This window comes from Mobula hypostoma, chromosome 2 (genome assembly GCF_963921235.1).
Source record: "Mobula hypostoma chromosome 2, sMobHyp1.1, whole genome shotgun sequence".
Lineage (NCBI taxonomy): Eukaryota > Metazoa > Chordata > Chondrichthyes > Myliobatiformes > Myliobatidae > Mobula > Mobula hypostoma.
The window spans coordinates 138,949,885-138,976,118 of NC_086098.1; the positions used below are offsets into that span (position 1 = coordinate 138,949,885).

General features: G+C 39.1%; 1 protein-coding gene across 1 annotated transcript in view; it reads right to left on the minus strand.

The window, feature by feature from the left end:
• Positions 1-26,234, minus strand: part of cdc40 (cell division cycle 40 homolog (S. cerevisiae)) — a 154,239-nt gene that overhangs the window by 45,805 nt on the left and 82,200 nt on the right. The window contains exons 7-9 of the mRNA XM_063040770.1: positions 25,697-25,836; positions 12,799-12,873; positions 349-394 (exon numbers count right to left, since the gene is read on the minus strand). Of these exons, the coding sequence (XP_062896840.1) occupies positions 349-394; positions 12,799-12,873; positions 25,697-25,836 (261 nt within the window). The remainder of the gene's footprint in view (positions 1-348; positions 395-12,798; positions 12,874-25,696; positions 25,837-26,234) is intronic.

Here is a 26,234-nt window from a genome sequence, read left to right on the forward strand (position 1 = left end):
TGGTCATCCCATGACCATATCCCATCAAGAAGCAGGCAGTGAACCTGAAGACTGAGAACTTATGATCTTACAGAGAGAGGTGATAACCTCCACAACATACACACAGTAAAGAATATACAAGTCAGCAATCTTAAAGTTAGTTGAGAAAATTATCAGGTTGAGGAATACCACTACTAATCGTGATTTATAATTATTATTGAAAATAAAACATAGAAATAATCTAAAAAAAAGCTTTAAAATCTTGGAAATGATCCAAGATTGCCTGGCCTTGTCTGATAGCCAATGCACTTGAGTATCAAACCTTTCCCAAATGCTCGTCTTGATCTAGCAGAATAGAATTCTACCTACCGATGAATGTTCGAATACATCTGCGGTCATTGTAAACTTCCCAAAGCTGCAATCAAAAAATTTAATACAAGATGTAAAGGATATGTCACATTTTTTAAAGATCAAAGTTCAAAGAATATTTATCGCTAAAGTAAAATACTACTGAGATCCATTTCCTTGCAGGCATTGGCAATAGAACAAAGGAATACAATAGAAGAAATGAAAAGACAACTACACACAACGACCAACAAACAACCAATGTGCAAAGGGTAACAAGCTGCAACTACAAAAAAGTAAAAGTAAATAAATAATTCCATAGAAACCATAGAAACTACAGCACAGAAACAGGCCTTTTGGCCCTTCTTGGCTGTGCCGAACCATTTTCTGCCTAGTCCCACTGACCTGCACACGGACCATATCCCTCCATACACCTCCCATCCATGTATCTGTCCAATTTATTCTTAAATGTTAAAAAAGAACCTGCATTTACCACCTCGTCTGGCAGCTCATTCCATACTCCCACCACTCTCTGTGTGAAGAAGCCCCCCCTAATGTTCCCTTTAAACTTTTCCCCCCTCACCCTAAACCCATGTCCTCTGGTTTTTTTCTCCCCTTGCCTCAGTGGAAAAAGCCTGCTTGCATTCACTCTATCTATACCCATCATAATTTTATATACCTCTATCAAATCTCCCCTCATTCTTCTACGGCTCCAGGGAATGAAGTCCCAACCTATTCAACCTTTCTCTGTAACTGAGTTTCTCAAGTCCCGGCAACATCCTTGTAAACCTTCTCTGCACTCTTTCAACCTTATTTATATCCTTCCTGTAATTTGGTGACCAAAACTGAACACAATACTCCAGATTCGGCCTCACTAATGCCTTATACAACCTCATCATAACATTCCAGCTCTTATACTCAATACTTTGATTAATAAAGGCCAATGTACCAAAAGCTCTCTTTATGACCCTATCTACCTGTGACGCTACTTTTAGGGAATTTTGTATCTGTATTCCCAGATCCCTCTGTTCCACTGCACTCCTCAGTGCCTTACCATTAACCCTGTATGTTCTACGTTGGTTTGTCCTTCCAACGTGTAATACCTCACACTTGTCAGTATTAAACTCCATCTGCCATTTTTCAGCCCATTTTTCCAGCTGGTCCAAGTCCCTCTGCAGGCTCTGAAAACCTTCCTCACTGTCTACTACACCTCCAATCTTTGTATCATCAGCAAACTTGCTGATCCAATTTACCATATTATCATCCAGATCATTGATATAGATGACAAATAACAATGGACCCAGCACTGATCCCTGTGGCACACCACTAGTCACAGGCCTCCACTCAGAGAAGCAATTCTCTACCACCACCCTCTGGCTTCTTCCATCGAGCCAATGTCTAACAACAGGAATTCTGCAGATGCTGGAAATTCAAGCAACACACATCAAAGTTGCTGGTGAACGCAGCAGGCCAGGCAGCATCTATAGGAAGAGGCGCAGTCGACGTTTCAGGCCGAGACCCGAAGGGTCTCGGCCTGAAACGTCGACTGCGCCTCTTCCTATAGATGCTGCCTGGCCTGCTGCGTTCACCAGCAACTTTGATGTGTGTTGCGTGAGCCAATGTCTAATCCAATTTACCACCTCTCCATGTATACCTAGCGACTGAATTTTCCTAACTAACCTCCCATGCGGGACCTTGTCAAAGGCCTTACTGAAGTCAATGTAGACAATATCCACTGCCTTCCCTTCATCCACTTTCCTGGTAACCTCCTCGAAAAACTCCAATAGATTGGTCAAGCATGACCTACCACGCACAAAGCCATGTTGACTCTCCCTAATAAGTCCCAGTCTATCCAAATGCTTGTAGATTCTGTCTCTTAGTACTCCCTCCAATAACTTACCTACTACTGACGTTAAACTTACTAGCCTATAATTTCCCGGATTACTTTTCGATCCTTTTTAAAACAACGGAACAACATGAGCCACTCTCCAATCCTCCTGCACCTCACCTGTAGACAGCGACATTTTAAATATTTCAGCCAGGGCCCCTGCAATTTCAACACTAGTCTCCTTCAAGGTCCGAGGGAACACCCTGTCAGGTCCCGGAGATTTATCCACTTTAATTTTCCTCAAGACAGCAAGGACCTCCTCCTTTTCGATCTGTACAGTTTCCATGATCTCACTACTTGTTTCCCCTAATTCCATAGACTTCATGCCAGTTTCCTTAGTAAACACAGACGCAAAAAACCTATTTAAGATCTCCCCCATTTCCTTTGGTTCCGCACATAGCCGACCACTCTGATCTTCAAGAGGACCAATTTTATCCCTTACAATCCTTTTGCTCTTAATATACCTGTAAAAGCTCTTTGGATTATCCTTCACTTTGACTGCCAAGGCAACCTCATGTCTTCTTTTAGCCCTCCTGATTTCTTTCTGAAGTATTTTCTTGCACTTCTTATATTCCTCAAGCACCTTATTTACTCCCTGCTTCCTATACACGTCATACAACTCCCTCTTCTTCTTTATCAGAGTTGCAATATTCCTTGAGAACCAAGGTTCCTTATTCCTATTCACCTTGCCTTTAATCTTGACAGGAACATACAAATTCTGCACTCTCAAAATTTCTGCTTTGAAGGCTTCCCACCTACCGATCACCATCCATGCCAGAGAACAACCTGTCCCAATCCACACTTTTTAGATCCTTTCTCATTTCTTCAAATTTGGCCTTCTCCCAGTTAAGAACCTCAACCCTAGGACCAGATCTATCCTTGTCCATGATCAAGTTGAAACTAATGGTGTTATGATCACTGGAACCAAAGTGCTCCCCTACACAGACTTCTGTCACTTGTCCTAACTCGTTTCCTAAAAGGAGATCCAATATTGCATCCCCTCTAGTTGGACCCTCTATATATTGATTTAGAAAACTTTCCTGAACACATTTTACAAACTCTAAACCATCTAGACCCCTAACAGTATGGGAGACCCAATCAATATATGGAAAATTAAAATCCCCTACCACCACAACTTTATGTTTGAATACTGAGAACATTAGTTGTAGAGTTCTTGAAAGTGAGTCCAAAGATTGGGGAATTAGTTCAGAGTTGAGGTGAGTAAAATCCATGTTGGTTCTTTAGCCTGATGGCTGAAGGGTAATAAATGTTACTGAACCTGGTGGTCTAGGACCTAAGGCCCCTGTACCTCCTTCCTGATGGCAGCAGCAAGAACAGATCATGGCCTTGATGGTGTCCTCGGTGATGGATGCTGCTTTCTTGTGGAGCACTCCTTCCTGTTGTACTCAGTGGTGGGGAGGGGCTTTTCCAGTGATGGACTGAGCTGTATCCACTACTTTTTATTGGCTTTTCCTTTTTTGCACATTGGTGCTCCCATACCAGGCTGTGATGCAACCAATCAGGATACTCTTCACTGTGAATCTCTCTTCTGATCTCCAGAGGCTATACAACACCCACAGCTATAAGGTAGGCAGATAGTTGGCCAGAAGGAACTACAATTAGTGAACAGGAATGGAGGCAGTCATTTTGTGAGACTGCATGCAGCCACCATTTTGTGAACTGATCCTTTAATCAGAGCAATTAAACGTGGATGCAAGAAATTTCTGCGAATGATCTGCTTAACCTGAGACTTTTCTTGGATAAGAAGCTGTTTATTGTGTAAAATGGCAGGTTTGTAGCAGGCAAAGGCAATGGAAATATGAAACAATCCTGCATTTGCAAAATCCTTAATATATTAGAAAGATAGCAAACTGACATCAGCATCCTCTCCCAGGCTACATCCCCAACTCTGAAGCCCAAATCACATTGGCACCACAAAAGCAATCTAGGGGGACGAGCTCCAAGGAGAAAGCCACAGTGCTCGTGACCTGGTAACTGAGTCTGATTCTGCGGCTACAAACGAAATGAGGGAAAAGAGGAGAGTAGTGATGATATGGGAACAGACAGGAGATTCTGTGAACGTAAAAAGAATCCCAGATGGCACGTTGCCTCCCAGGATCAAGCATTAAGGATGCCTCAGTTTGGGTCCATGGCATTCTTATGGGGAAGGCCTGCCAGAAGCACCTATGGCCTCTAGCTATGGCAGGAATGGGTGTTGGATGTTCCAGGGTTCAGATATTTCAAAAGGGACAGGGAGGGAGGTGAAAGGCAGGATGGGTAGCATTGCCAATCAGGGATAGCATCACAGATGCAGAAAAGGAAGAAGTTGTGAAAGGATTGTCCACTGAGTCAGCATGGGTGGAAGTCAGAAAAAGGAAGCGAGCAATCACTATTTGGAGTATTTTAAAGACCTCTAAATAGTAACAAAGACACTGAGGTGCAGGTCACGAGGAAGATTTTGGAAAGATGCAAAAATAACAGTTGTTGTCATGCTTAATTTCAACTTCCCTAATATTAACTGACACCTTGTTAGTACAAAAGGTTTAGATGGTGGTGGATTTGTCAGGTGTATCCAGGAAGGATTGCTGACACAATGTGTAGACTGGACAACTTGATGACAGGCCATACTGGATTGGAATTAGGCAATGAACCTGGTCAGGTGACAGAGCTCTCAGTGGGTGAACATTTCAGAGGTGGTGGCCACAATTTTCTGAGCATAGCTTTGGACAGGGATAGGAGCAGATGTTACAGGGAAGTACTTAATTGTGGGGTAGGGGGGCATTATGATGCTGTTAAACAGGAACTTGGGAATGTAAATTGGGAACAGGTACGCCCAGGGAAATGCACAATGGAAATGTGGAGGTTGTTTAGGAGCGCTTGAATGGAGTTCAGGATAGATCTGGCCCAATGAGGCAGGGAAAGGATGGTAGGGTAAAGGAACCATGGTGGACAAGAGATGTGACAGATTTAGTCAAGAGGAACAAAGAAGCATACTTAAGATTTAGGAAGCAAGGATTAGACAGGGCTTTAGAGTTACAAGGTAGCCAGGAAGAAGCTTAAGAATGAACTTAGGAAAGCTAGAAGGGGACATGAGAAGTCCTTGGTGAATAGGACCCCATGGCGTTTACATGTAAATTGAGAACAGAAGAATGACTACAGGGTAGGACCAATTAAGGATTAAAAAAAAAGGTTCTTAATGAATACTTTGCTTCAGTATTCACCAGTGAAATGGAGCTTGAGGAATGTGAGGTCAGAGGTCAGACTGATATGCTGAAACATGTCAACATTAAGAAAGACGATGCGCTGGAAATTTTGAAAAACATTAGGATAGATAAGTCCCCAGGGTCAGAAGGTATATATACCTCTAGTGACTAAGGGAAGCGAATGAAGAGATTACTGCACCTTTGGCGATAATCTTTGCATCCTCACTGGCCACGTGAGTAGTTCCAGAAGATTGGAGGGTGGCAAATGTTATTCCTTTGTTCTTTTTTTTTAAATTTTATTTTTATTTGGATAAGGAATTCACAATTATCATGTACTTTTTTCACACATATAACCTTTTCCATTTTTTTATATGTATAAAACTACAATTATTTATACATTCTTAAGTACACATTGAGATGATATAAAAGGAAAATAAACATTTAAATAGATAATTATGTACTGTGGTAAATCTAACCTATTAGGCTAAGTAATGAAATTAGTTGTTAAGAAAAATGGTAATAATAGTTTCCATACAACCCTTCTGGACCATTTCCACTGGTCCAATATGTTGCATACAAGCCTATATACCAACCATTGTAGGTGTTTATATCCCAATTTGTTCATGCTTGTTCCTGCCCGCAGACATAATTATCCAATCCCTATGTACTTATTTACTTAATTTTTTCATTTTTTTTTATCCCTTTCCCAAATCTTTCCCTTTACTTGTGTTAATTCTCTATTTTCCAAAAAAAAACAAACACTTAGACTAGGGGTGCTTACGTTAGCAATATTACTGTGTTGATGAGAAGAGCAATATAAATCATTAGGAGAGTCATCTAAAGTCTGCTCGCATTGGGGTTATATATTCAATCCATTTATTCCAGATTTGATAAAATTTTTCTTTTTGAGTTCTCAGGGAGTAAGTCAACTTTTCCATTTTAAATATTTCCAAGATAATTTCGTACCAATCTTCTAATGTAGGTGGTATTGGATTTAGCCATTTTCTAGTGATTGATTTCTTACTTGCCGCTAAGAGGGCCTGCAGCAACTTTATATCTTCCTTCTGTTCAAGGAACAATACATGCCCCAAATAGAGCGTCTCAAAGTTCAGAGGTATCTGGGACCTAAGTACCTTAACTGATGTTCTATGAATACCTTCCCAAAATAGACTTAATTTAGGGCAATCCCAGAAAATATGAAAATGATTTGCCTCCTTGGAGCCGCACCTTCTCCAACACATCACATTTGTATCTTTATATTTTTCCTGATATGGGGTCTTGAAGTATCTTATAATGTTTTTCCAACAATGTTCTCTCCAAGTCAAAGAATTAGTCGAGGACCATTGAAAGCTGCAGATTTTCCCCCAAGCCTCCTCTGAAAGTACCAACCCCGCTTCTTTCTCCCACTTCTCTTTAATATACAGTGTATTTACATTTTTAGCATGGGAGAGTGCATTATATAGGCGAGAAACTGATTTACTAGGTATTGAACTGCAAGCCGAATTCAGAATCTTGAAAAATTCTAATTCTATTGTTGATAGGTCTGTATATCTACAACTCTGGTTAACATAGTTTCGTATTTGAAGGTACCTAAAAAAGTCATTATGTTCTAGGCCATGTTTGTCCTGCAGGATTTGGAAACTTTGTAATACTCTTTTATCTATAAATGAGGGGTAGGTTGTAAGACCTTTCTTTATCCATAGCTCAAATCTTTTATCTCCTCTGTTGGGAAGGAATTCGGTATCATATGCACACCATCTAAAGAGTTTTAACATGTTATTAATTCCACATGAATTAACCACCTTCTGCCATACTTTTAATGTAAGATTTATCCAAGTATTATTAAATTTTTCCAACTGGGCCATCAATCCTTTGTCAGCTATTGAGGCCTGAAGAGGAAAACTGTCAACTAATCCAAATTCTATTTCCTTCCATCTAGCCTTATATTCCCTATTACACCAATATAACAGAGGGGTTATCTGTGAGGCATAAAAATAATTTCTCAGGCAAGGAAGAACCATACCTCCTCCTTCCTTCCCTAACTGTAAGGTGTTATATCGAATTCTAGGTTTCCTTCCTTGCCAAATGAAGCGGGAAATCCATTTGTCCCATTCCCTGAATTGATTATCATCCACCTCCACCGGTAAAGTACGGAAAAGATACAATAACCGAGGAAGAATATTCATTTTTATAGTATTTATCCTTGAATTTAAACTTAAAAAGGGGATAAGATTCCATCTATGCATATCTGCTTTTATCTCTGAGATTAATGGCCCATAATTTACCTGCGACAGTGTTGAAAGATCCTTCGGCAGGGTTATTCCTAAATATTTTAATGATTTAGCTTCCCACTTAAGATCGTATGTATCCTGCAATTTTTTGGATGGTGTATAATTTAGGGACAAAACCTGCGTTTTCTTTACATTTATTTTATAACCTGATATTTTCCCAAAGTCATCCAACAGTGTAAACAATCCTATAAATGATTTTTCTGGTTCACTCAGATAGACCAAAACATCATCTGCGAATAACGCCACTTTCTGTTCAATCCCTGCCACCTTGATACCTTTTACGATTTCGCTCTGTCTTATTTGTTGGGCAAGTGGTTCAATATATAGCACAAAAAGGAGAGGAGAAATTGGGCATCCCTGTCTAGTGCCTCTCTCTAAAATGAAGGAGTCAGAGAGGTCCCCATTTATCTTAATTCGGGCTGTAGGGCTGTCATATAGAGTCTGAATTACTTTAATAAACCTTTCTTGAAAGCCGAATCTTCCTAACACTCTGTATAGGAATGCCCAACTAACCGAATCAAAAGCTTTCTCAGCGTCCAATCCTACTACCATTATCTCTGTCTCGTTCTTATTAACCTGTTCTAATATGTGCAGAGTTCTCCTTATGTTGTCCTGTGTTTGTCTTTGTTGAATAAATCCAGTCTGGTCTAAGTGGATTAGGCCAGGTAAAAGCTTTTCCAATCTGCGTGCTAATATAGATGTAAATAGTTTGTAATCTAAATTAAGAACACTAATTGGCCGATAATTGCCACATTCTAGTTTATCTTTACCCTCTTTAGGAATAACTGAAATAATCGCTTCTCTCCAGGAAGTTGGAGTTTCTCCTCTCTGCAAGATCCAATTAAAGGTGTTAAGTAGTAATGGAGCTAACTGTGTCTTCAGGAACTTGTACCACTCTGAGGTAAACCCATCAGAACCCGGGGACTTTCCAGCCTTTAACCTAGAGATGGCCATGTTCAGTTCTTTGACAGTTACTGGTTCTAATAAACTTTCATTTTGTAAATCTGTAAGTTTAGGTAGATCTAAAAAATTCAATACACTGTCTATATAGGGCTCATTGGGGGCCCGGGGTTGGGAGTACAGCTCTCGATAATATGTTTCAAAACTCTCTTGAATTTTCCCTATTGTACTCTCCACAAGCTTTGTCTTTGGATTCTTTATTTTATGAATTGTATTGTCTGCTTGTTGTTTTCGTAATTTATATGCTAATAATCTAGCTGATTTACCTCCTACTTCCTAATTCTTTTGTCTCAGGTAAAGAAAATTTCTTTGAGTCTCCAACGTATAAATATCGTCAATTTCACTTTGCAATTTCCTAATTTCCTGTTTTCGATTTGAATTACTTTTGTTGCTATCTACAACTTGAAGTTGTTTTAATTTTCCTTGAAGGTCTGTTAACTTTTGTGCATTGATTTTTTCCTTGAAGGTCTGCTAATTTTTGTGCATTGATTTTTGTTATTCCTTTGTTCAAAAAAGGTTATAGGGATAACCCTAAGAATTATAGACCAGTGAGTCTTACGTCACTGGTGGGCAAACTATTGGAGAGGCTTCATAGAGACAGGATTTATGAGCATTTGGAGAAACATAGTCTGACCAGGATAGTCAACGTGGCTTTGTAGGGACAGAGCGTGCTTCAAGAACCTGTGGATATGCTGTATTTCAGTCAACCAGTTAACAAGATTCCCAATGGAGAAAGTCAAGAGACATGGGATCCAGGGAAACTTGACTGTGTGGATTAAGAATTGGCTTGCCCTCCAAAGGCAGAGGGTGGAGCGTATTATGCCTGGAGGTTGGTTACCAGTGACGCTCCGCAGCAATCTGTCTGGTAACCCTGTGATGTTTATAAATACCTAGGATAAGGAATTGGAAGGGTAAGTTAGTAAGTGTTGTGGATAGTGTAGAAGGCTGTCATAGGTTACAACAGGATATTGATAGGATGCAGAGCTGGCCTGAGAAGTGGCAGATGGAATTCAATCTGGAAAAGTGTGAAGTGATTCACTTTCAAGAGAAAATCTGCAGATACTACAAATCCAAGCAACACACACAAAATGCAGGAGGAAATCAGCAGGCCAGGCTAACAACACAATGCATGTACTTTTTCCCATAGATGCTGCCTGGCCTGCTGAGTTCCTCCAGCTAAAAGAAGATATGAAGTTGCTTTGGCAAGTCAGGTGAAAATAAATCCAAAGGGTTTCTACAGTTATATAAATAGCAAAAGGATAGTGAGGGATAAAATTGGTCCCTTAGAGAATCAGAGTGGACAGCAATGAGTAAAGCCAAAAGAGATGGGGGAGATTTTGAGCAATTTCTTTTCTTCGGTATTCACTAAGGAGAAGGATATTGAATTGCTTAAGGTAAGGGAAACAAGTAGGGTAGTTATGGGAAACTATGATGATTAAAGAGGAAGTACTGGCGCTTTTAAGGAATATAAAAGTGCACAAGTCTCCAGGTCCTGACAGGATATTCCCTAGGAACTTGAGGGAAGTTAGTGTGGAAATAGCAGGGGCTCTGACAGAAATATTTCAAATGTCATTAGAAATGGGGATGGTGCTGGAGGATTGGTGTATTGCTCATGTGGTTCCATTTTTAAGAAGGGTTCTAAGAGTAAACCCAGCAATTATCAGCCTGTGAGTTTGACGTCAGTGGTGGGTAAATTAATGGAAAGTATTCTTAGGGATGGTATATATAATTATCTGGATAGACAGGGTCTGATTAGGAACAGTCAACATGGATTTGTGTGTGGAAGGTCATGTTTCACAAATCTTAATTTTTTGAAGAGGTTACTAGGAAAATTGACAAGGGTAAAGTGGTGGATGCTGTCTATATGGACTTCAGTAAGGCCTTTGACAAGGTCCCACACGGAAGGTTAGTTAGAAAGGTTCAATTGTTAGGTGTTAATATTGAAGTAGTAAAATGGATTCAACAGTGGCTGGATGGGAGATGCCAGAGAGTAGTGGTGGATAACTGTTTGTCAAATTGGAGGCCGGTGACTAGTGGTGTGCCTCAGGGATCTGTACTGAGTCCAATGTTGTTTGTCATATACATTAATGATCTGGATGATGGGGTGGTAAATTGGATTAGTAAGTATGCAGATGATACTAAGATAGGTGGAGTTGTGGATAATGAAGTAGGTTTTCAAAGCTTGCAGAGAGATTTAGGCCAGTTAGAAGACTGGGCTGAAAGACGGCAGATGGAGTTTAATGCTGAAAAGTGTGAGGTGCTACATTTTGGTAGAACTAATCAAAATAGGACATACATGGTAAATGGTAGGGCATTAAAGAATGCTTTAGAACAGGGGGATCTAGGAATAATGGTGCATAGTTCCCTGAAGGTGGAATCTCATGTGGATAGGGTGGTGAAGAAAGCTCTTGGTATGCTGGCCTTTATAAATCAGAGCACTGAGTATAGGAGTTGGGATGTAATGTTAAAATTGTACAAGGCATTGGTGAGGCAAAATTTGGAGTATTGTGTACAGTTCTGGTCACCGAATTATAGGAAAGATGTCAACAAAATAGAGAGAGTACAGAGGAGATTTACTAGAATGTTACCTGGGTTTTGGCACCTAAGTTACAGAGAATGGTTGAACAAGTTAGGTCTTTATTCTTTGGAGCGTAGAAGGTTGAGGGGGGACTCGATAGAGGTATTTAAAATTATGAGGGGGGAGAGACAGAGTTCACGTGGATGGGCTTTTTCCATTGAGAGTACGGGAGATTCAAACAAGAGGACATGAGTTGAGAGTTAAGGGGCAAAAGTTTAGGGGTAACACAAGGGGAAACTTCTTTACTCAGAGAGTGGTAGCTGTGTGGAACGAGCTTCCAGTAGAAGTGGTAGAGGCAGGTTTGATTTTGTCATTTAAAAAAAAAACTGGATAGGTATATGGACAGGAAAGGAATGGAGGGTTATGGGCTGAGTGCAGGTAGATGGGACTAGGTGAGAGTAAGCGTTCGGCACAGACTAGAAGGGCCGAGATGGCCTGTTTCCGTGCTGTAATGGTTATATGGTTATATTTTGGGTGTGCTGCACGTGATTCATTTTGGAAGGCTAAACTTGAAGGTAGAATACAAGGATAATGGCAGGCTTCTTAACAAAGGGATCTTGGGATCCATATCCATACATCGTTAAAAGTTGTTGCGCAAGTTAATAGTGTGGTTAATAACATACCTTGTGCTGTTAGCCTTCATTAGTGAGGTGAATAGGTTCATGAGCCACGCCATAATGTGTAGCTGTACAAAACTCTGGTTCGGCCACACGGAGTATTGTGTTCAGTTCTGGTTACCTCATTATAGTAACGTTAAGGTAGCTTTACAGAGAGTGCAGGGAGATTTACCTGGATGCTGCTTGGATTAGAGAATGTCTTGTCAAGATAAGCAGAGTGATCTATAGCTATTTTTCTTTGGAGAGGAGGATAAGAAGTGACTTGATAGAGGTGTACAAGATGACAAGAGGCATAGATCGAGTGGACAACCACTGCCTTTAATCCAGGGCAGAAATTGTTAACACAAGGGGGCATAATTAAAAGGTGTTTGGAGGAAATTATGGAGGGAATGCAGAAGTAAGTTTCCTTACACAGGGAGTGGTGGTAGGTGTGTGGAATGCGCTGTTAGGGGTAGTGGTAGAGCAAATACAGTACGTTAGGGACCCAGGCAAATGGATGAAAGAAAAATGGAGGGCTATATGAGAGGGAAGGGTTAGATTGATCTTAGAGTAGGTTAAAGGGTCGGTGCTACATTTTGGGTCAAAGGACCTGTATTGCACTGTACTGTTTGATGTCTGATGTAAATATGAAGTAACAGATTTAATAACAAGAGATTTCCATAGACAGGAATGGACCAGAATTTAATCATTCAATAGGTCACAGACAAATCATATAAATGTGGATCCAGTTGAAATGAAAATATATTTATTTTGGTTTTCGGTTAATAAAATATTTAAGCTTGATAATAATGGTTCAAGGATGCTAGTAAAACCCATCATTATATTATAGTGTTTTTTTCCTGCATCCATTCACCTCTAACCATTCATCTTCAAATTCATACATTTGGTACTAGAAAAGCAACATTAGGAAGTGTGAAGCTACACAAGAAACCTTTACCTTGATTTTACAGTCCATGGAACAGGACAAAAGCAGGTGACCAGACGTTGGAAATAGTCGAATAGCACTGACGCCCTAAAACATAATGGATCAAAAAATTACTTTGGTTGCAAAAACAGAAAATACATTTAGTACAACAGTAAATATTGCTGAAATTAATTTTATTCTGTATTTTAGGGAAATAATAGGGAAAATTTGTTTGCAGATGCCAATGTTGCAACTGGGCTCAAACAGTTTGGTGAAGTGAGTGGTTGATTCTAGTCTGCGAGTCTAGGCTAGTCCAGAGCGTAAGACCCTTATTATGTCCCACAAACCCCTTTGCGTTTTGTGCAGGTTCAGTGATATATGTCACTTTCGTTTAATGTAAAATTACCAAATATCTACCTCTATGACTAAAGAACAAAGGGAGACAATATATCTTTTAGCAATTTACCCCAAGACAGTTTCTTTTGAAAGAAATACTGACATAAATAACGACAGTTTCTGCATGATGACTGAACCTCAGAGAGAGGGAGACCAGGTCTTTGAATTATTGCAGTGCCTTATTTGTAAAATGACATTTTGTGCATTTTCATAGTGTGAATAGGTGTATTTTATAATAGCTCCTAGATTAAATATTTTATTTAACAGTACAGATCAAACTGAGTTCCCCCAGCATTTTGTGTGTGTTGCTCAGATCAAATTGAAGCCTGGAATGGAAGCTTGATGTAGAAACTGTCATAATAACAACATACTACAAATTCAGCATGTTGAAAAGATTGAACTTTAAATCAGGTAAAACTACATCAACTGGAAATATACTTTCTTCTTACATCCTTTATGATAGCCTGATAACCTCCAGCTCAAAGACATTTAAATGACAAGCAATTTACCAGTTAGTAAGATTGGATCCAGTGTTTGCCAATTTGACACATTCATTCAATGCAGTAAACTTGGTCTCAATCCTACCCTGTTACTTTATCCTCGGTTTACCTTAATAGAAATAAACTTCCCTTTCCTTTAATACGCATATATGCACGTTCATTTCTTTCTACGTAGCTACACCAGTTATAATTGATGTAAATTTACATTGATACCAAAACACTGGATCACATCAGTTCTTTGCCTGGCCTGTTGAAGGGCAATACTCCTCCAGTATTGCATAGCACAGGACTCCAAGGAGTTATGCAGATGCATTAGACTTTTTTTGGGGACAGGATTGCAGAGGGAAGGGGAGACAGAGAAAGGAACATGACAGCAAAGGGAAGAGGGATTGATGAATGGGAGAAGTAGGATCTGGAAGAACTGAGGGCACTGGCAGTGAGTGGGAATGTCCTTTCAAGATCTGCCTTATGCTCTCAAGAAACTGCAGTCAAATGTAGCATTAGTTTGTATTATTGTTTGTGTCTGCCCGCTGTGTGATAATAAACTTGAGATGACAATCTTTTATTCAAACTGGACCATGGCCCTCAAATGACAAAACTTTGGGAACCTTTCTCCATGCTTTCTCGCTACGAGAGCTGCAAGTAGCAGTAACCAACTCACTGTAAAGCAGCTATCGTTTTCCTACAGAGACATGCCATGCTTCAATTTAAAGTTAAAAGGAAGAAATCAGAATTGATATTAAACAAGGTGATGTTTTAGGGCTCAGTTATAGCTTTCTTTTTAACCATCTTCAAGCACCAAATGCCCTTTTCACATACATACAGCTCTAACATCTATTTTGTTTACGATTATCGAAGCAACAAAAAGTTTATTGGAATATAGCCAAATATTTGTCAAACAGATGCTAAAAAAGTTAAGAATTTTTAAAAAACTTGCAGATGCTGGAAGCTGAAATAAAAACAGAAAGTGATGGTAAAACTCAGCAAGTCAAGCAGAATCTGTAGAAAAGGGAGCATAGTTAACACTACCAATCAGTGACCCTTTAACAGAATAAAACTGTATAGATGGCTCCTGTTTGTTAATCATACGGTGATTTAATTACCTATTCTGATAAACTACCTTCAATCTCTAATGTCAACTCTGGATTCTTTTTCTACAGATCTGCTTTCATCATTTTCTGTTTAGTAAAAAATATCCACTTGTGCAGGTGAGGCACTCTTTAATATTTCTTCTTAATATACTGACTACACAGGGCAACTGGAAAATACCAATCAAAAGCAAGGTCTTGAAACTTGCATTTTTCAAATGCACTTTCATAGAGGTGCATTGAGCTTCAAAGAAACATTGAACTACAGAACGGTTATAGCACTGAAGGCTATTATCAGCCCACTCTATCTGCACCAGCCTTTTCTCTCAATTCCCTCCTGAAAATGACTCTCCACAAATGAAGGCAGTACGTTCCAGATGTCAACCATACATTGTATAAAGGATTTTTTCCTTATGCCAATCTTAATTCTCTTCTTTTTTATTTTATACCCGTGACCTCTAGTCAACATGGAGAACTGCTTTCTACTATCCATTCTGTCTATGACTTTCACCATTTTATACATATATAAATCTCCCTTCAGTCTTCCCTTCACTAAAGTACACAGTACCAGCCTTGCTAATCTACCATTGTAAATGTAGACCCTCATCACAGGAACCTCCCACACTAATACCCTCAATATACTGTAGTGATCAGAAATGATCTGATTACTCTAGTTGAGGTCAGATCAGTGTTTTGTAAAGGCTCAGCACAATCCTCCTGCTTATGATCTGTGTCTCAATCAATTAAGTTCAGAATTCTCTGTGCCTTATTAACTGTTTTCAGATTGATAAGCATATAAAGGCCAAGCATTCGGAGGACACACCACAATTAACAGCGCGCTGATGATGTCTCCTCATATGGTGACGAAATGTTTGCAAGTATATTGCCAAGATCAGACAACAACTCAACCCAAACATGATGAAACACAATTTACCTTTGAAAGTTTTTTGTCAGTTCCCCCATGATCTCTTCCCATGCCTTTCAAAATCCTAGAATGCTTGTTGCAATTTGGTCCTGAGGACTTAATAGTTCAGTCAACTTCTATAGTCCCTCTATGGGTTTTTTAAAAATACATCTCGTACTCAACTAACCCTTCTTTTCTTCTACTTTGGAAACACCCTCTTCCCAGATGAACAGATGCAAAGTACTCACTTAGTATCTTAAAAGTTCCCTGATGATCCATATTTGTTTTAAATAAGTTTCACTACTTTATGTACTGCCCTTTTACTAATTACATGGCTGTAGAACAAAACTGGTTCCTCAAAACCACTGAACTGTTAGGTGAATAGTTTAAGTGAGAACCAGAATAAATACAGTAGGCAGAGGTAGAAAGTGAAAAGGAAAGTAGTACAAGCAAATTGAGATAATTATAGAATGGCTGCTACTACTAACAGGACACTCAAAAGCCTTTTCTAAATTTGGAGCCTAGAGGGCCATTTTTCTAGTGACACAGAAAGCAAGGTTGGAATACACTGAGTACTGGCATATATTGGAATATTGACATATTGGCACATCTTTGGTAATATGAGCAAAGAATAGCAGGGGGAAAGGAACGTGAGATGAGGAAGGTTAGCCATGTTTAAAATAAAACAGCCACTAAAACTGGATGGAAAAAACCTGACATTCCAGAAGGAAATAGGGATGAAGAATTCAGAAAGGCTTACCATATTAGAGAAGGATGGTGTCATCCTTGATTAAAAAGGCTTGGATGATGAAAGGATAGTCAGTTTAACAGCAGTGGGAAGCTGTTTTAAAAGCAATAATCAGGAAAACACAACAGGAGAGCTGACTTAGATTTGTTAAAGACAAACTGTATGAGCAATCTGACAGAATTTTTGAGAAGGTATTGTAGGCAGCTGGTGAAAAGAATGTAGTGCCAATCATCTATGGTAATTTTTGAAAGCATTTCACAAAGTCTCACTTAAAAGGCTGGTAAACAAATTGAAACAATAATAGGACTATGAAGACACACAAAAACAAATTCAAGGTATATTGTAATTCAGTCAGGAATAGTCACTGATAGTCACTGATCTTCCCAAGGATTTAGTGTTGCTTTATACCTAGAGTAAAATTTCCAAGTTTGCGGATTATATCAAAGTGGGAGAGAAGAATAAATGCAGGAAAGGGCGAAGTGATACATTTTGGCAGAAAGGAAAATAAGAGATAATATAAATTAAATGATATGATTCCTAAGGGTATGCAGGAACAGGCAAAACTATATGCAAATGTGCATAAATCTTTGAAAACAGGATGACACTCTGAGGAGCAAGTTAGTAAAGTATTTGAGATATTGGCTTCATAAATAGACTTGGAGCACAAAAACAGAGGTGTCATGTTGAACTTTTAAAAAACATTGATTCAAACACAGATAAAAGACAGCATTCCAATTTTGATTACTGCATTTTAAAGTTAATGTGAGGATTCTGGAAAGAGTACAGAAGAGATTTACTGAACTGACTTCAAGGTTGGGGAATCAATTGAAAAGATTAATCTGAAGAAGCCTGGGCTGCTTTCTTTGGAGTAAAGATTTGAAAGGTGAACAAGATCATGATAGGTTGAGAGACAGTAGCGAGCAGCTGTTTCTACTAAGAAATGGCTAGAAGAAAGTTTCATTTTAAATGCAGAGAAGTTATCATCCTCAACTCACTTGCTGTAAGCATGGCAGAAACTGAGTCAATTGGGGCTTGCAAAACTAAATTGGAACAACACATTGGAAAATTATTTTCTGTTGAGAAGTTCAGATACATAAAGTGTAAAAAAGAGAGGCGAGAGTAGATATTGGACCATTGGAAAACGATGCTGGAGAGGTTGTAATGGGGGACAGCAAAATAGCAGATAAACTGAATAAGTACTTTGCATTAGTCTTCACTGTGGAAGGCACTAACAAGTGTGTGAAATTACCATAACTAGACAGAATGTTCTTGGGAAACTGAAAGGTCTGAAGGTAGATAAGTCACCTGGACCAGATGGTGTACACCCCAGAGTTATGAAAGAGGCAGCTGAAGAGATTGTGGAGACAATAGTAATGATCTTTCAAGAATCAATGGTTCCGGAAGACTAGAAAGTTGCAAATATCATGCCACTCTTCAAGAAGAGACAGAGGCAGAAGGAAGGAGACTATAGGCCAGTTAGTCTGACCTCAGCGGTTGGGAAGATGTTGGTGTCAATTACTAAGGATGAGGTCTCAGGGTACTTGGAGGCACACGATAAAATAGGCCGTAGTCATCATGGTTTTCTCAAGGGAAAATCTTGCCTGACAAATCCATTGGAATTCTTTGAAGAAGTAACATGCAGGACAGACAAAGGAGAATTGGCTGATGTTGTGTACTTGGATTTTCAGAAGGCCTTTAAAAGGTGCCACACATAGGCTGCTTAACAGGCTGTGAGCCCATGGTATCACAGGGAAAATTCTAGCATGGGTAACACAGTGGCTGATCGGCAGGAGGCAAAGAATGGGAATAAAGGGAGCCTTTTCTGACTGGCTGCTGGTGACTAGTGGTGTTCCACAGGGATCTGTGTTGGGACTGATTCTTTTTATGTTATACATCAATGAAATGGCATATGGAATACAGTGTCAAGAAGTGTATGATTGTGCACTTTGGTAGAAGAAATGAAAGGGTTGACTATTTTCTAAATGGAGAGAAAATAGAAAAATAACTAAGGTCAAAAGGACTTGGGAGTTCTTGTGCAGGATTCCCTAATGGTTAATTTGCAGGTTAAGTCTGTGGTGAGGAAGGCAATGCAATGTTAGCATTCATTTCAGAGGACTAGAATATAAAAGAACGTTGAGACTTTATAAAACACTAGTGATCGATCTCTCTCTCCCTCTCTCTCACTCACTATGATTCAACGATTCTATACAAGACATTAAGTATCAATATGAAAAGGGTTATGCTTTCTTAACAATAAGTTTAATATAACAATAAAAATTGATTATACAGAAGGCCCTCCTTTGATGATAAATGTTGAAACTTATATAAATAGATCCAAAGCTCTCAAAGATCCACAGAAAATTAAACACTGTAATCTGCCCTACAAAGTGCTGCAGTAAAGGATATTGGGATCTGAATAACTGGAGCAGCAGTTTGTCTTCGGTCACAAGTGCTAAATAAATGGGTCCTGATCAGCGCTAGTGACAAAGACAAATTGGCGGTATCGGAGAAGCCAAATTGAGTTAGTGTGCTTCTGGCACCAACCTGTGGGTCTTTCAAAGGCCTTCTATATTTTTGCTGAAGGGAAATGGCTTTATGAATTGTTCTTTGAAATTTGGAATTGTTCCTTTGTGCTTTCCAATGCTACTTGAAAAATGATATCCGCAGTGCACCCTAATTAGATGAGTTGACTCAGATCAGTACATTTGTTTAATGTTTCTATGTGGACGTTGGAACATAAATTGCACTTCTGCTCACCGATGCCTTTTGGAAGAAAGTCAATTGCTGTTTAAATGGAAATAACAGAGGCTAGGAAATAAAATGAAAGCATAATATAATTTCATTATGTAAGCATTACAATCTTGTCTTTAGATCAGCAACATTTTAACAACTTGCCTATTGAGGAAGAAAAGACCACAGCCCTTTGGTGATGGTTGGAAACACAGGCAAAGTCAAAACTATATTATCATTACCAAAACATAATACACTGCTTAAACCACAAGACTGCCTCAGATATGTTAGTGGGGCAACTACAGTGAGATATTAAAAAACTGAAAGAAAATGGATTGAAGTCCACATTGCCAAATGCTTAATTTAACAGGCAATATTAAAAACAAACCCTTCTATTTTCTGAACTACATTGACTGAGATAGCCTCAGGTTTTATAGGTAGCCTGTCTAAATTAAGCTATCTTAGCAGGGCACTGGTGTATATAGACACAATATACCCACAGGATAAGGAGATCAGCAAAGGTTATCTTTTATGATGTTTGTCAAATGAGGACTGTTGAAAGTCCATAAATAGACAGCATGGTCGAGACACGATTAGGCCAATCAATGAAGTCACATCGGATAAGTAGGTTATCATATTTCAAAGCATACATATAAATCAGATGCTGAAAATATGTACAAACTTCAACCTGAAACATCAACCCTGTTTCTCTTTCCACAGATGCTACCTGACAAGAGAGTATTTGGCATTTTCAGTTTTAATAGCACTATTTTCCCACAGATTCACTAGAATGCTGGCAAAGATGATAAGGCACTGTTTTCAGACAAGGAAAGGAAATCTCAGGAAAATAAAACTGGAAGAGTAAAATGAGAACACAAACACGAGGAAATCTGCAGATGCTGGAAATTCAAACAACACACACAAAATGCTGATGGAATGCAGCAGGCCAGGCAGCATCTATTGGAAGAGGTACAGTCGACGTTTTGGGCCGAGACCCTTCGTCAGGGCTAACTGAAAGAAGAGATAGTAAGAGATTTGAAAGTGGGAGGGGGAGGGGAAGATCTGAAATGATAGGAGAAGACAGGAGGGGGAGGGATGGAGCTAAGAGCTGGAAAGTTGATTGGCAAAAGGGATAAAAAGCTGGAGACGGGAGAGGATCTTGGGACGGGAAGCCGAGGGAGAAAGAAAGGGGGAGGGGACCCAGAGGAAGATGGAGAGCAGGCAAGGAGTTATAGTGAGAGGGACAGAGGGAGAAAAAGAGGGGGGGGGGGAGAGAAAATAAATAAATAAATAAACAAACAAACAAACAAACAAACAGACAGACAGATAGATAAGGGATGGGGTAAGAAGGGGAGGAGGGGCATTAATGGAAGTTAGAGAAGTCAATGTTCACGCCATCAGGTTAGAGGCTACCCAGATGGAATATAAGGTGTTGTTCCTCCAACCTGAGTGTGGCTTCATCTTGACAGTACAGAAGGCCATGGATAGACATATCAGAATGGGAATGGGACGTGGAATTAAAATGTGTGGCCGCTGGGAGATCCTGCTTTCTCTGGTGGAGTAAAATGAGCCTTATTTTATCTGGACAGTTACTAACACTTCAGGTGTCTCCTATATTTCAAGTTCAAATGTGCAATTGTAATCTGGTAGTCTGGGCTCAGTGGTCACAACCTCACCTTCTGAATCTGAAAATAGTTCAAGATTCACTCTCAACCCAAGCACACAACTGTAGCTGTCAGAGGAATGCAGTTGCTAAACAGTGATGACTTTTGACAGGTATTAAAATAAATTCTGTTTGCCCTCTCAGATAAATGTTTAAAACAATGTTCCATAGCACTACTCACAACACCAAGAACATTTCCCTGTGACCTGGCCATGATTTAACCCTCAACTAACATACCTGTAAATTTATTTCTTGGAGTTTGTGAGACATTGCTGTGAGAAAACTGTGTGGTGTACTTCCCTACACTAGCAAGAGCTTTGAGCCAGAGGCCATAAAAATGCTATGCATTTTTTCATTAGGTAATGAGCCGATGCATTTCAAAAGTAAAAATCTTCAAAAAGAACTGTAAAAAATGTCTCTCATTTACAAAACCAATCTGTAATATCACCAGTATATAAAAAAATAACATAACTCATCTCATTCATGTAACTAGAGGTAGAATTATGCTAAAGTTACTGGATTAGCAGAGTTCTGAAAAAAGACTGAGTTTCACCAAGGTCACCAAGAAATTTAAATTCAAGGAAATAAATTAACAGAAGATAATTTAGATTAAAAATATTTTTTTAAATAGGCAACTATAAAACTGTTGGATTGCTGTAAAGCCTCATCTAGTTTATTAATGTTCTTCAGATTAGAAAATCTGCTTTCCTTCCCAAACTGGTGAATATGTTGCTCCATACTCTTCAATCTATTTGATTATTAAATGCTTCCTCAGATCAGGAGCAATTAGCTTAACTGCTTCCTTTAGAAGACCATAAGATATAGGAGCAGAATTAGGCCACTTGGCCCATCGCGTCAGCTCCACCATTTCGTTGTGGCTGATCCAATTTTCCTCTTGGTTCTAATCTCCTACCTTCTCTCCATATCCCTTCATGCCCTGACCAATCAAGAATCTATCAATCTCTGCAATAAATCTACACAAAGACTCGACTTGCTCTTCATATTACATGAACCAAATATAAAAAACATTACAAAGCCACCTCAATAGATCAGGAGGGAATACATTGTGCCAGGTGTAACATTATGAACTAGACTTCAGAATAAAGGAGTAATGGAGAGTCTCAAAAGGCATCTTTCTATTACTTACACATAGGTTGAAAATCACAAAGACAGCAAATGAATAAACCAAAGTTAAGGAAACAAGACCTAAAAATTGGTGAATAAGAACAACAAACCATTTCGTCACTCCCAAAAGAGAGGTAGGGATGAAAGAGCTAACTAGAAGCACATAATGTCATATCTCTGAGTGGGCACAGGACATTCTGAGAGGGGAGGGTGAGCAGCCAACTATCATGGTCTACGTTGGCACTAACCATATAGGCCAGAAGAGAGGACTTGAAAAGAAAATTTGTGGAATTAAGCAGAAAATTAAAAAGCAGGGCCTGGGGTTGTAATCTCAGGATTACCTCCCATGCCATGTACTTGCGAGGCCGGAACCACAAATGTCATGACTACCTAGTTCAGGAATGGCAATTAGTGATGAATAATAAAAGCCACAATATCTGCAGCATGTGAATAAATAAATGAAACTCAGATAGTCTCTTGAATTCTTTAAGAGAATTTAAGTAACTGGGAAAGAAACAGAGCAATCATACCTACACACGGTGCCTACTTTTTTTTTAGGCATAACAATACATCCGATCGTTAATGCAAATGTCTAATCAGCCAATCATGTGGCAGCAATCCAATGCATAAAAGTATGCAGATATGGTCAAGAGGTTCAATTTTTGTTCAGATCAAACATCAGACTGAAATAGAAATGTGATCTAAGTGACTTTGACTGTGAAATGATTGATGGCGCCAAATGGGGTGGTGTGAGTATCTTAGAAACTGCTGATCTTCTGGGACTTTCACACACAATGGTCTCCAGAATTTAAATACAAGAGAATCCACAGATGCTGGAAATCCAGAGCAACATAAACATAATGCCAGAGGAACTCAGCAGGTCTGGCTGCGTGTATGGAAATGAATAAACAGTTGATATTTCAGACTGAGATCCTTCTTCCTACCTCCTACCCAAGATCTACAAACCAAGATGTCCGGGTAGGCCCATTGTCTCTGCCTGCTCCTGCTCCACTGAACTTGTGTTCGCATACCTTGACTCCATTCTGTCCCCAGTCCCTTTCCTGCAGTGTCTGAGAGTTGCCACCTGGCCTCAGCAAGGTAGAGGTCAGTCCGCCACACTACAACAGCACCCCCTTTGTCTGCGGGTTTGATGGTAAGGTTGGGATTGGTGCGGAGAGAGTGGAGGGCGGTATATTCAAAGAGGGTAAAGTTTGAGGAGGACAGAAAAGAGCTGAAGGTGAGTTGGTTGATGTCTCGTTGGCAATTTTGTGAAAAATCAAAATTTAGAAGTAAAACAGCCTAGAGTAAAATGGTTTCTGAAAGGTTTAAATATAAAAACCATTGAATTATTATTATTATACCATTCAAGATCTTCAGAGCACCTACCACTGTTATTTAGTAGTATTAAATACTCTCTACAAATAGATTCACTTCATATCATACTTCTTACACATCAGGAAATTAAAACTATATGTGAATGAAGAACTCACAGCCGTTTCTGCTGAATATTTAGTTTGTTACTTTCACCTAAATGAAAACATGCATTTGGACCAAACTTTCTGCTGAAATCCCAAACCATTAATGGTACTTTGGGGAAAATGGAATAAACCTGAACAATTAGCACATCAGAGTAGGTGGCATAATGATGCAGCTACAGTGCCTTGAAAGTGTATTCAGCCCCCACAACTATTTTCATATTTTACCGTCTCATTTTCTAAATTTAATATATTGAAGTAGGATATTTTGAGCTAATCTACAAAACATTGTGCATCAGATCAAATCAAAAGAAAAATTCCAAAACCTGTTAACAATTTACTAAAAATTAAAAACCAGAACTACGTGGCTGAAAAATACATTCATCCCTTTGTAATTACTATGCTGACTTTCCTCAGGTGCAATACTATATATTATCTTACCAACTCACCCAATTTGTGGATTTAGAAAATTGTAGGACCACCTGTATTCAATTAACTCCTAAGATTAAATACCTCCTCTCTTTGTAAGGTCAAACAGTATGGTAGATTTTCAACAGCCCAAACCGAAATGAATACAAAAGAGCATTTAAGACAAGTCAGGGAAATGATAATAGAAAAGCACAAATCTGGGGAAGGGTACAAGACCATCTCAAGGGTACTGAACATACCTCAGAGCTCAGGGGAGACATTTGTGAAAATGTGGAGAAAATATGAAACTACAGCCACACTGTCTATATCTCTCTAAGTTTAGTCGCCAGAGAAGAATGGCACATGTAAGAGAGTCTACTGTGAGGCCAACAGTCACTCTGAGTGAGCTGCGGAAGTCAGTGGCTGGAACTGGAGGTAAAGTTCATGGCTCCACAATCTCTAAGGCCTTGTACAAAAAGGATATTTATGAAAGAGTGGCAAGGAAAGTATATCCTTGCCTGTAAAGGCTTTGCAAAGCACAACTTAGAAGATACTGTAGAGATGTGGAAGAAGGTCTTGTGGTCAGATAAGACTAAAGCAGAATATTTTGACCTCAACACTAAGAGGTACATGTGGCAACTGCCAGGAAAAACCATCCTAATTGTAAAGTACAGTGGCATCATGCTATGGGAATGCTTTTCAGCAGCAGAGACTGGAAATCTGGTCAGGAATGATGGGAAGATGAATGCTGCTAATCTACAGAGAAATCCTGGATATAAACCTGCTAGCCTCTGCCAGAAAGCTTAAACTGGGGAGGAAGTTCGTCTTTCAGCAGGACAATGACCCAAAGCACGCTGCCAGAGCAACCATGGAGTGGCTTCAAATCACGAAAATTGCTGTCCTTGAATGGCACAGTCAGAGTCCTGCACTTGACCCATTTGAATATCTCTGGCAAGACCTCAAGATTGCTGTCTTCGGCTGCTCCCAACTAATCTGGTTGAGCAATTTTGCCAAGGTGGAATGGATAAACCTTGCTCCATCACATTGTGCAAAGCAAATAGAGACTTGTCCAGAAAGACTACTGGATGTAATAGCTGTGAGCAGTGGTTCAGCCACGTACCAAGCCTAGGTGGATGAATAGTTTTGAACAGCTGACATTTCAGTTTTTGAATTTTCAGTTTTTCGTGCTTTACTAATTAATTTAACTAATTAATTAGTTAATTTAATTTAACTATTTATGGTTTTATCACTATTTAATTATTTATGGTGCAACTATAACGAAAACCAATTTCCCCTGGGATCAATAAAGTATGACTATGACTATTTACAACTTTCCCCATATTTTGGGCTCTACTGTGGAAAAAAATGAGCATGTGATTCACAAATAAAAATTCTCATTTAAATTGATCAAAATCCCTGAAATAACATTATTTATGTGAACAACAGGTTGGGGGCAGAATACTTTTATGAGGCTTTGTATCTCATAGTGCCAGAGATCTGAGTTCAGTGCTAACCTCAGGTTCCTTCTGTGTTGAGTTTGTATGTTCTTCTGATGTGGGTCTATTTCAGTGCTGGTTTTGCATCTCAATTTCCAAAGATCTGCTGGTTGGTAGGTTAATTAGCTGTTGTAAATTATCCAGCTATTATCCAACATACTGGAGTGGTAAAAATCTAGGAGAAGTTGAAGAGAATGTGGGGAGAGTAAAGTAAATGGTATAAATATAAGATTAGTGTAAATGGGTGGTTACTGGTTGGTATGGACTCATGGCCTGTTTCTGCGTTGTATCTATCTACAGCACAGTTTTTATACAATATAAAATAAAAAGGATAAAAAAATTAAATTCTTAAAAAAATAGCAGGTGTAGACCTACAATATCGCAATCTGAAAGGGTACCTTAGTATGTCCAGCCCATACGTGCATCTGCTTCTTAGGGAGGTAACACTTCTCGGGTGGTTGATCAGATCGTAAATTGACTCCAAGGTCTTGAGGAATGTGCAAATATGATCTGCCTTGATAGTCATACATATCTTTGACTGTAAAGAGAAAACAATCCTGCTTAGTGCTTTATTCATGAACTATTCCAGGTTCTTCAGGAGGCAAGCAATAAAGGAAAATACTTTTTAAATTCTAGTCATTGAAAGAATTCCCTTAAAAATCATATTAATTTACAACCATAAAAATTGGAATGTGAATTGGAATACAAATGTGAAAATGAAAACAAAAAGCTCTAGGACAGATTTAATTTCGTCAATTAAACTTGCATCTTAAGTATGATTCGGCTCATCAATACAAAAAGTGGAATTATAAATCTGGAATAATTGTTTAATATGTGCTAGTTTATATTCCTTCCATGCCACATACACTTCTCAGAAAGTCATTTTGCCTCCAGTGCTTTATTTTTGTGCATAGTGAAATGTAAATGTCCCATTTC